Source organism: Fragaria vesca, linkage group LG2, assembly GCF_000184155.1.
Source record: "Fragaria vesca subsp. vesca linkage group LG2, FraVesHawaii_1.0, whole genome shotgun sequence".
Taxonomy (NCBI): Eukaryota; Viridiplantae; Streptophyta; class Magnoliopsida; order Rosales; family Rosaceae; genus Fragaria; species Fragaria vesca.
Genome location: NC_020492.1, coordinates 1,441,172 through 1,452,520, shown reverse-complemented (window position 1 = coordinate 1,452,520; position 11,349 = coordinate 1,441,172). Strand labels below are relative to the sequence as shown.

At 38.2% G+C, this 11,349-nt stretch overlaps 2 protein-coding genes across 2 annotated transcripts; one reads left to right on the top strand and one right to left on the bottom strand.

Moving 5' to 3' along the window:
* LOC101298175 (transcription factor bHLH63-like) lies at positions 1–2,811 on the top strand. Its single transcript, XM_004289620.1, has 7 exons — positions 1–765; positions 951–1,172; positions 1,278–1,412; positions 1,509–1,580; positions 1,752–1,967; positions 2,052–2,157; positions 2,642–2,811. Exons 1-7 carry the CDS (start codon positions 286–288, stop codon positions 2,677–2,679), a joined length of 1,269 nt encoding a protein of 422 aa, XP_004289668.1. The 5' UTR covers positions 1–285; the 3' UTR covers positions 2,680–2,811.
* Positions 2,812–5,802: 2,991 nt separating this feature from the next.
* On the bottom strand, positions 5,803–7,656 carry LOC101297887. Its single transcript, XM_004289619.1, has 5 exons — positions 7,335–7,656; positions 7,017–7,096; positions 6,393–6,511; positions 6,221–6,297; positions 5,803–6,133 (listed from the first exon to the last, which is right to left on the bottom strand). Exons 1-5 carry the CDS (start codon positions 7,573–7,575, stop codon positions 6,108–6,110), a joined length of 543 nt encoding a protein of 180 aa, XP_004289667.1. The 5' UTR covers positions 7,576–7,656; the 3' UTR covers positions 5,803–6,107.
* Positions 7,657–11,349: the final 3,693 nt, after the last annotated feature.

Below are 11,349 nucleotides of genomic sequence, written 5' to 3'. Positions count from 1 at the left end.
ACCTACCTCTCTCTCTCTCTCTCTCTCTCTCTCTCTCAGTCTCAGTCTCAAACACACCAACTGCTCTAACACAGTCACCCACCAGCTCCATTATCATCACTGACTGAATATACATGTACTTTCATGCGGACCCTTACGACCAAACCTTAGTCACGTACCAGTTTTAACCGTGAGACCTCGTTTTTGATATAAACTAGTTTAATCCAACCCCTCTCAAGTTTGTGATCGATCTCTGAGTTTCAGTCGTGGACGGAATTCCAAACTATCCGTGTGCGTGTGTGATCGATGAACAGAGCGCTGCCGGAGATGTTGAACTGTATGAACGCGCCGGGAAGTCTCGTTGCCGGAAACTGTACGGACATGACGGTGCTGGACAGGCAGAGGGCTCGGATGAAGTGGCAGCAAGACCAGTTCCAGCAGCAGCAGCAAGGCTATTTTGGCGGGAACGAGCTCAATGGGGTGTTCAGTCACATGCCGATTCAGGCGAGCCAGGTCCAGAGTTTCCAGGGGTTGATCGGGCTCGGCGGCGACTTGGGGATGGGGCAGGCGGTGAAACCCGACCCGAGTTCAGAAAATGGATGGACTGAATTGGGGTATGGGTCTTGTGGGTTTGAGATGAATAATATTGCAAGGACTTTCAGCTGCCCGCCCAAAGTTGCCGCCGAGACAAAGAGCAACAACGCCGTCGCGTCTCCCAAGATCAGCTCACCGGCCGGCAAGGAAAGCTTTAAGAAGAGGAAAGCCGATAAGGCACAAAACAATAAGGTATCTAATTCTGTCTTTCATTCAAACTTCATAGTTCATAGTCTCATACACATTCTTACTTGTTAGTTCATTCACATTCTTATTTATTGCTTGATTTGCTTCATCATGGCCAAACTCTGAAAAAGGTCAACCTGTTGGTCAAATTTTTGTAAATTTGCTTATGCAATTGTATCTTGGTTTTCTAGGCTGTAGGAGAAGACGATTCCTCGGACAAAAGAATGAAAGGGTGTGCAGAGGAGGGTGACTCCAAGATCACTGAACAAAACAGCCCCAAGAACAACGACAGAGAATCCTCTGCTGATACTTCAAAGGGGAATTCGAAAGCTTCCGAGGTTCAAAAACCCGATTACATTCATGTTCGGGCACGCCGCGGTCAGGCCACTGATAGCCACAGCTTGGCTGAGAGAGTGAGTATTACAATTAGAAGATATTGGCACTCTTTGGTTGTTGTGTGATAGATCCTGCAGTTCGATTTTGTGGTATTTATGCAATTTTTTCTTGTGATCTTGAAGGTGAGGAGGGAAAAAATTAGTGAAAGAATGAAGTATCTGCAAGATTTAGTACCAGGCTGCAACAAGATCACCGGCAAGGCTGGTATGCTAGACGAAATCATCAATTATGTTCAGTCCCTTCAACGACAAGTAGAGGTGACATACATTTGAGCTTGCCATCACTTGTTGAAATTTCCCGGATATCTTTTATTCTTATGTATTCTTAATTTTGATCCTCTTCATAATTAACAGTTCCTGTCTATGAAACTAGCTGCTGTTAATCCGAGGCTTGATTTCAACATCGATGACTTGATTACAAAAGAGGTAAGGAAACTTAAGCAACTAGATACTATCTAACATAGACTGAAAAAAAAAAAAAAAACCAAACAAACAAACTAACTGCTTGAAATGGCTTAACAAATGAGATAGCTTATCAAACTGCTTGATCCAATTAATTTTATGTTGCTAACTCAATTTTATATTGAAAACAAACAGATGTTTCCGGCAAACATGGTCAATTTTCCGACAATTGGGATGTCATCAGAGATGACTAGTTCTGCGTATCTACAATTTAATCACGTACAACAATTGCTTCAATGTTCGGGATTGGAGAGTAGTGGGATTTCTTCACCTGATTCAACACTACTTCGAAGAAGCTTCAGCACTCCTGTATCAGTCCCTGAAACATTTGCTGACACATCTTGCTTCACGGTAATTTTTTCTACACTCCTGCATCTATTACTAAATCAGCAAATTTTAGCGAAATTTGATGGTAGATTATGTATGCTCTTGCAGCAAGTCCAACCTCCTACAACTTGGGATGCCGATATGCAAAACCTATTCAATGTGGAATTTCATCAAGGAAGAACAGCACCATTTCAGTCTCAACCATTATTTACTGGTAGATACAACTAACCAATCTGTCTTTGGTGCATTTTTATCCTTCAATTAATTAGGCTTAGCCACCTTGACAGAGACATGACTGCATTGACCCCCCTAGACTCTAATCATTTTGCTTAGAAATGTAGCAGGTCCTTTTTTATTGGAATCCACAAAGTTGTATAGATGAACTATGAACCACCCTTTCCTTGTCTTCCAAAATGGATGATCACAAGCAGACTTGCTCCTTTTCTGTACATGATTGCGATATTGCCTAAACATTTTGGATAGAAAGTGGTAGCAGTTAGAGGGTCTGTTGCATTTTGACTCTGTAAACCATATAATGGCTACCATCAGTAATGGTGATGATGTATGTCTATTATATAAAGGTCCCCTGATTCACTCAATCAACTACTGATGATGCTAAATGAAGTGGAAACCAGTCCATGTGTAGTTGTATCTTATCCTACATTTCTTTTCTAAGAACCCTCGCATTACTTTTGCAGGTTCCATTGAAGCTGGCAATTTAAAGATGGAGATGTGAACCAAACACTGATCAATCATTTGATGATTCTTGGAAGAGTTTACCTAATGCCTCTGATCCAGATTATTTTTTACTCCTCTAAGTACATAACATAATTATGTTTGTATGTATACCTACAAGGCTACAACATAGTATGAATAAAATAAATTCCTCTCTGTTAACCATTTAGTACCTTCTATTCTCCATTTTACATAACAACAACCTAGCAGAATTTGCGAGTCCAAAATGGTTGATGGCAAAAAGCAAATCGAACCCTGTGAAACAAGTCTGAGCAAAGAGGAGGCCTAATTGCCATCCATATGAAGTAAAACTGTAAAAGCGAAAGACAAAGCTGTGCATGAGAAGCAAGTCACAATTGTGAAGCAAATAGCTGTAATTCAGTGATGGAATGCAGCTTTGGAGGTTGTCCCTATGATGGATGAATATGAGAGACAAATTCAAGAAAGCACTACATGAGGGACAGTGGGCAAGAGCCTACCGGTGGACCTTCTCAGCCCCCTTTTTAGAAGAATAATTATATTTGTTGATAGAGACCCTGATAATTTAAGCAAACAGATTGATGAAGAGGGTGTGACAGCAATTTAAAGCAGACCAAACAGAGCAAATTGCCAAGAAACATGACAAATTTGCTTATCCAAAACCTTACATATTCAATTGGTTAGACTTGTTTTCATGTGCCTGCTGAGTAAAGCATTCACAACTAATAATCAGGACGGGTAGGGATTTTCATTTCCAATGCAACCAAGCGTTTTATCTCTTATATCACATATAAGGTCACCTGATGAGCAATAAGAGCATGGTTTATATAGCAGTGAGCAATAAGCAATTTTTCCAATTCCACTAAAACCAACGGTTCATATCATAGAATGACATCAGAATAAACTCCTAAAAATGCAGTAAGCCCTCAGTACATGGTCATTTTATATAGACCACATTTGAGCTTCACACCTACATTTATAATGAATAGTGATGATGTAAATATAGATAGTGACCCTGAGAGTACAATGAATAAATTATTTGATACTCAATGTGAAGGTGAATGATGAATTCAGCAACATTAAAGTTGAAACGGCCTTTGCCAGAAAACATGCATCACTGCAAATGACCAGTTAGAAAGTTCATATGCACTTAAATAGTATATGTGAGCATGGATGACTCAAAAAGTATGTCATGTACATATGAAGCCTCATCAAGACATCAGCTACCCATTTACGGGTATGCAACACCAGGCTCATTTTTCAGCTGAATATTTGGAAAGAGAAAGAACAAACTCAAGAGAGGTCTTTAGGTCCTCCCTTTATTCAGGCATATACACTTTTCAAAATATAAGATCTACTCGTGCTTTTCTGTATAACTTTGATATACACATATAAATGTAATACATTTAAGAAGTTCCTATATTATAAACCTGTAATCAGGCAGCTACTACTAACAGGTTATGAAATACAAACCTTATTGCAGATACCATCTTCACCACGAATATTTGTCACCTAAAGCTTACATGTCACCACCGAAAAATTATCTTCTCTTGTCGGGTTTCCTCTCTTTCGTCCCTCTCTATCAAGCAATGAAGGTACGTCACACTGTTGTAGTTTTACTACAGATACAAAATAGAAAGAGAAGCTTTCAAGTATTAAGTTGCAGGAATTTGGTTTGGGACCACTGCAGATTACAAACAACTTACTGCGTCTTCTTCCTCTTGTAGTTAGAAATTAAAAGGATCATCTTTCTTCATATTCAAGCCATATGTAATAGTGAGAAGGAGGTGGATCTGGCCTCATCCAAAGGAATGATCTCTTTGATTCTCTTTGTTCCTATTGATAGTGAGAGATGATCTTACCCTTTCCTTTTCTTGGGACCCCTTCAACTCTGTGTGAAGCTTTTCTATGATCTCTGAGGACTCTTTCCCACCTTACCTCTACATGGTGCTATTCCAAGGAATAAAATGCTAAACCGATAAAGATTCTTTCTGCATTGTGGGAATTGGTTCAGCTCTACCATTGTGTTTGGAGCTAGTCAGAGCTCCTAGTTTGTGTCTTCTTACTACTAAGAGTATCCAGAAAGGTTACCACTTACCACACAACCCTAAAATTTATGGTTTCGTTTTGAAGGCAGGAAGCTTGTAAGAGGCATAAGGATGCTCTGAGTGATGACAGACCTTTTCAACCATCTCAAAGCCTTTGTAACAAAAAGACCCAACAAAACCCAACATGTACATAACGCAATCAAGCCCAGTATGATTACGAAAGTACACATACAAGGTTTGTTGGACAAAGCCATCACCCTGGATCAAGGTTTACAGCCCTCATATGGGTTGGCAGTTGGCACCAAAATGGGATGGTTCTAGATGCCCTATTCCATATGTAATTGGGAGAAGAAGAAACAAACTCGTGGTAAAATCACTTTTACTCTTGGCCAATTATAGTTGGATTAATTAACCTCCAAGGATCTGGTCATTACGACTCAAGGATGCCAACACTCCCGAGACCAGATATCATCCATCTTAGTACTTCTCTATGCATAAGAATACCACTCACTAAACTCAAGAAGAAGCCTATTAAGTTGAATGTCTCACTAACTTGAACATCAAAATGTCATTACCCTAATTCTCATTCTTCTGTCGAGAGAAAACCCAACAAAATACTTAAAACGATGTAGAGTACGAGTCATGCCTTTATAATCCTCTTATTCCTCTATGAGGCTTCTGCAGTGTAAAGCCAGTGAGCAACACTAGCCTTGAGACTTATCTGTATAGCCAATCCTCTAGGTAGTCTGCTTATTAATTTTCTTGTAGGAAAATCAACTTTCAAATCAAAAATTGGATTCATCTAATGTGATGAAGTGTGAGTGAATACCGTGTATTGGCATGTCAGGGGAGTGCAAGTTGCATATACTCCCAAATCTGGTTTCACTGCAAACTGGCTTCCCATACTCGCTTCCTAGAGTGAAACTTACAAGGTAAGATAATGCAATTAACTGCATGGGTTGGGAGGAATCAAGGTCAATCCGCGGTTCATCTGCTATGTTCAAGAGAATATTAAAAATACAGATAGAATTAGAGTGAGAATTCTCCCCTCTATCTTTTATGATTGAATCACCCATTCTGACTCATACTACACTTATAGCAGAATCTCCCGCTCACATTATTCTCCAAATAATAAAACTAAGAAATCCATAAAACATATCTATCATAACAGTATCTATACATGAACAAAGTTTAGGAAATCAAATCAATACCAGCAGTTTAAGGCTTTAAGCTATACAAGGAATTCTGAAAATTTAAAATAACTACTACTTGGTTTTAGTTGATTCTTACAAGCCCTTTGAATTCCAAATACACACATCCAAGCTAGCAATTTACTAACAGAAACTTACAGAATAAATAAAGGACCAAACAGTGGTTCTAAACATACCGTGAGTTCCACTAGCTAGATCAATGATTCTTCCCCAGCTTCTGCCAATTCAACATCAAAAAGTTTCAGTTTCTATATTCTGTATGCAGTGAAGTTCAAGGTTCAAATTATAAAAAGGGAAATGGTACCTTTTCCAGGAACAATTATAACAGGAGCTGATTTAATGTGGTGGTAGCAGTACTCACTGACACTCCCCTGTAGTACACTGAAGATCCCAGCAATTAATTTGAGTGAGTGACAGAATCAGACACAGATTGACAGACAAAAATAACAAAGGAGTGAGAGAAACAGAGAGAAAACCTTTGAATTAAGCTTCGGCCTCTACTACCTAGGACCAATGCCACAGGTTTTATTCTTTCTGCTTCCTTGCAAATTACTTTCCCTGGATCCCCTTCCACAATTCGAGCAGTAGTCCTTACCTACCTCCATCAAGATTATTCAGAAATTAAACATAAAGAATAGCTGAAAAATAAAATTAAGCATGTTATTTGTCTGCTTCTCAATACTCCAGCATAGTTAACATATATAGATTTCTCCTAAAATACAAATGAACAATATCAACAATTCTAGAGTCACCAGAATTGTTTAAAATATGCTCACCAAAATGATTTACAGATGCAAATACCGAAATGACTCAAATGAGTTTTAAGAGTAACCACAAATACAAACAAAGAAAACACTATCAAATTACTTGGTGACCAAAGTATTGTAAAGAAATCTAGTTACTTATTATGAGTATTCAAATAGTGATCCACTAGATTAAACGTATCCATCAAATGATACCAAATGTTGGAGAAAAAGAAAATAGAACTACTTGAACGCAGTAAAGACTGCCTTGAAGTGCCTAGTTCACCTTGAAAACTGCAATAAGGCCAACGAATGGCCAAATGTCATTTAACATATAATGTTCAGGTTTGAACTCACCATAGCAACTTCAAATGCCTCAAGAGCAAGCTTCTGCATTAGCCCCTGGCTCGCCTCGTAAACAATCTGGTTTTGCACACCTGAACACAAAACACAATAGGTATTACTACTTGATCCAGCACCGTACTAAATCAAACATCAGACCAATGTAGAATCCACATGCATCTATAGTTGAATTTATCATATACCAAATGATGACGCAAAACCCAGAAAAACCCAAGAATCAAAGTATGAAACTTTAAGAACAAGACTCATAGATGAACTAAAATGCAAACAAGAACTAAGAGTAACATGGAAATGAAGTAATAGATGATTAACTGGAAACTGCATGGATGAGATGGATTGTGTCAGCAAGCCTGCAAAAGTGAATGAGGGCCCAATCGAAGGCGTGCTTGCTGTTGGGCCCATGATCGATGGCTATGAGTATGTCACGGCCTCGCCTTCTCTCCCCGGTCTCTCTCTCAAGGCTTGATGATGACTCTGAGGCTGAATGAGGTGATAGCGTCACTTCTCTCCAGCTGTAAACTTGCTCGTCCTCCTTCACCGTCTCCAAGGCCATTGCAACCTAAAATGCTAATCTGGGCTCCAAAGTTCTCAGATTAATTGTCGTTGGTTTTTTGTTGTCGAATCTCGCTGGTTTTTTAAGATTTGGACATGCGCTGCGGTTTTGATGACAACCGCCAGAAGACGTGTCCATCTTTTCTTGTTTCTTGGTCCAACTCCTTGACACGCCCCAAATTTTTTGAACTTTATTTCTGGTGCGTTTGCGAAGTGTTTTCGAACTGCGGGAGTGGTTCTTTCTTCTTTCCATCTATTTTTTTTGGTATATAACATTAAATTACTATTTAAAAATATAAATAATAAAATAGTCTTCAAATGTTTCACCTGATAAAAAAGTCACCATTAAAACATGTTATATGATAAAATGGTCACTTCATAACATCTTAAATGATAAAAAAGTCTATTTTCACATTTTTTACATAACCATTATACCCTTATCTCTAATATTACATGCTTTTTTTATCATTCTGAGTTTCGTCGTCTCTCTCTCCTGCATCCAGACCAGACGTGAGGACCAAAGTCTTCATCCTGGCCAAGTTGTTGGCGGCGAAGAAGAAGGACGGGATCGGGCTCGGAGTTGTCGAAGAATTGGTCGAAATTGGTAATGTTCCGACGCTGGAATTTGATGGATCTGGTAAATATGGATTGGAGGTTGACGATAGATCCGGCGCGCTCTAGTCTTGAATCCAGAAGGAGTTTAAGAACATGGACCCGACTAGGAGATCCGGTAAAGTGTATTCAATGTTAGGGAGGCAATCTTCAAAGAAATTTCGTTCGAAACCAAGACACGCGCCTCACGCGCTCCCTCGCTCGACCAAATTTCCTTACCAGACTTCCTCGACCTCAACCTTATCTCCGTCGGAGAAAGTAGGCAGTGGTCATCGTGGCCAAGTGAGCTACTCCCGGCACTCTTTCCCACCCACCCACCCTTTCAGTAACCCAAGGCAAAAATCCCTGAACCCAATCTTCATCTATCTTAAAGAGGACCAGCAATTTACCTTTTGATGAATCTCATGTGGTGCCTGCAGTTGGACAATCTGGTGGTATTAATCTTCTGTGGAATTCTAAGTCTGTTAATTTGCAAGTTATTTCTTCACATGATAGATTTGTTCATTGCAGTCTTCCTGCTATCAAAATGAATAAGTCTTGTATGTTCACTTTTGTCTATGCCTACCCCAAAAAGAACAAACAAATGGCTCTCTGTGGAATGAACTAGCAAATGCTTAGCTTAGCCAGTAATATTTGCTGGGTGCTAACAGGGGATTTTAATATTACTGTTAGCCCCGAGGAAAAATTGGGGGGCAATGGTGGTGTTACAAATTATATGATCAACTTCTGCAATTTTTTGAATAACAATGGCTTGGTTTCTCTTGTTGCTACAGGCTTGCCATTCACTTGGACAAACAAGCATGTAGATCACTGATTTTTGAACATTTAGATAGAGCAGTAGTAAATTCAAATTTCCTTAACTTCTTTCCAGATGCTAAATTGGAAAACCTCCCAATTATTACTTCTGATCATGGCCCTATTTGTCTTACCCTGGACTCTCCTAGAAGAAATGTTCCCAAACAATTTAAGTTTGAGGCGATTTGGTTGTCTAATCCTAACTTTATCCCTCTTGTTGAGAGCATTTGGAACCAGAGATTGGAAGCTAACCCTATGCATAATTTCATTGCTATTGCAGGGCAGTTTTCCAACCGTGCTAGAGCTTGGAACAAAGCTGATTTTGGCAATATGTTCAAAAGAATGGAGGACCTGAATAAAGAGAGTGAAGAAATCCAACAACAACTGATGAATTTCCCGAACTCTATTTATTTGAAACAGAAAGACTCGCACATAAGGGCTAACTTATTAGACTTATGGAAGTAGGAAGAAATTTTTTGGGCACAAAAAGCAAAGGCTAATTGGCTCAAGCTTGGAGACAGGAACACAAAGTTTTTTCAGGCTCAAGCAAATATCCGGAAAAAAGTTGATTGCATATCAAAGCTACAGGATAGCAGCGGTAACTAGACGAATGATGAGGAATCTATTGCCACCATCCTAATACAGGATTTCAAGAAAAGATTCTGCCAAGACACAACCTTAAACACAGATAACATAATGAATTTTATTTCAGTTATTGATCCTGTTATTAATTAACTTCTTGCTTATGCAGCAAGTTACAGATGATGAAATTTTTTGATGCTATCAACTGTTTTCTTTTTTTTCTGCTTTGCCTCTTCATCAACTGCCTTCTTTTTTTTCTTTGCTTCTTGTATGTCAGCATCTCTATCCTTTGTATCCCTTTCTCTGTTATTCTTTCCCATCATCTTCTTCTACACAAAATTGTCTGATATGTTAGCTTATCACACCTCAAAACACTTATTGTAATTACATATGTATCTACCAATGTAACTATCCATGTAACTATCAATCTATGTAACTATCCATGTAACTATGCATGCATATAACTATCTATGTAACTATCCATGTAACTAACCATCTATGTAATTATGCATGTAACTATCTATGTAACTATGCATGTAACTATCCACGTAACTATCCATCTATGTAACTATGCATGTAACTATCCATCTATGTAACTATCCATCTATGTAACTATCCATGTAACTATACATGTAACTATGCATGGAACTAACTGTAGTTACATGGGTAGTTACATACATGCTACACTTGTGTAACGACATGTAACTATTCCTGTAACTATGCGTGTAACTATTCATGTAACTGTCCATGTAATTATGCATCTATGTAACTATCACTATGCATGTAGTTCTATGTAACTATCTATGTAACTACAGTTTGATAGTTACGTGGGTAGTTACATACATGCTACATTTGTGAACCATATTAATCTGTCTATATAACTATCAATATAAATATTCATCTATGTGACTATGCATGTAACAATTTATGTAACTATCCATCTATGTAACTATACATGTAATTATGCATTTATGTAATTATTTATGTAACTATCCATGTAACTATTTATGTAACAAATTTTGGTTAACAGTATCCGACGTTGAAGTCCTTCACATACATACGTCAAATCGAAAATGAAATATCCTTTGATCTTTGCGCTTTTCCACGTCCATTTGTGCACATAATAAAGTCTCGTAAAGATCAAGGCATTACTATCACAATAGAACCCCACTACAACCAACACGTGGATGTGTAAGCATCGAGGTTCAAAACTAATGCTTTGTAGTCTGTAGACACTTACCATCAGGGTCCAGAAGTAGAACATCTATTTTCTTTATTAACTTTCAACCTTTTTGAGATTGTGACATCATCCCTTACTTTGAGAGACATGCATTTCTGATTCGGGCATATGCAAACCAGAAACTTGATATAGTTTATAGTGGTTACTCTATTATCATAAGAAATGTTTTAGCCGACGAAAATAAAAAAATTAAGCCGACGAATTATTTTTTCGTCGGTTAATTTAAAATTTTTGTCGGCTATGGTCAACTTTAGCCGACGAAATTAAAATCGTCGGCTAAAGAATTTTTTCCGTCGGCTATAGTCTGTAAACTTTAGCCGACGAAAGTATAAAAGTTTAGCCGACGAAATTAAAATGTCGTCGGCTAAAGTGTCTTATATTTGCAGATCTGGACAGCAGCTCATCTGGGAAAAAAAAACGGGAGAAAAAGTTTAGGTGTTGTCGAAATCTGTCCATAATTAGTTTGTGGAGATATATATAGGTATGTATATGTGTATATATGTTGATTTTGAGTTTTATTTGAGTTGATCGATTTTGAGTTTTATT

Coding starts and splice junctions, on each gene's coding strand:
- LOC101298175 (XM_004289620.1), top strand. CDS start 286: ATGAACAGAGCGCTGCCGGAGATGTTGAACTGTATGAACGCGCCGGGA. Junction 1,173..1,277: donor GCCACAGCTTGGCTGAGAGA/GTGAGTATTACA, acceptor GTGATCTTGAAG/GTGAGGAGGGAAAAAATTAG. Junction 2,158..2,641: donor GTCTCAACCATTATTTACTG/GTAGATACAACT, acceptor TTACTTTTGCAG/GTTCCATTGAAGCTGGCAAT.
- LOC101297887 (XM_004289619.1), bottom strand. CDS start 7,575: ATGGCCTTGGAGACGGTGAAGGAGGACGAGCAAGTTTACAGCTGGAGA. Junction 7,097..7,334: donor TCTCATCCATGCAGTTTCCA/GTTAATCATCTA, acceptor TTTTGTGTTCAG/GTGTGCAAAACCAGATTGTT. Junction 6,512..7,016: donor AGGCATTTGAAGTTGCTATG/GTGAGTTCAAAC, acceptor TGATGGAGGTAG/GTAAGGACTACTGCTCGAAT.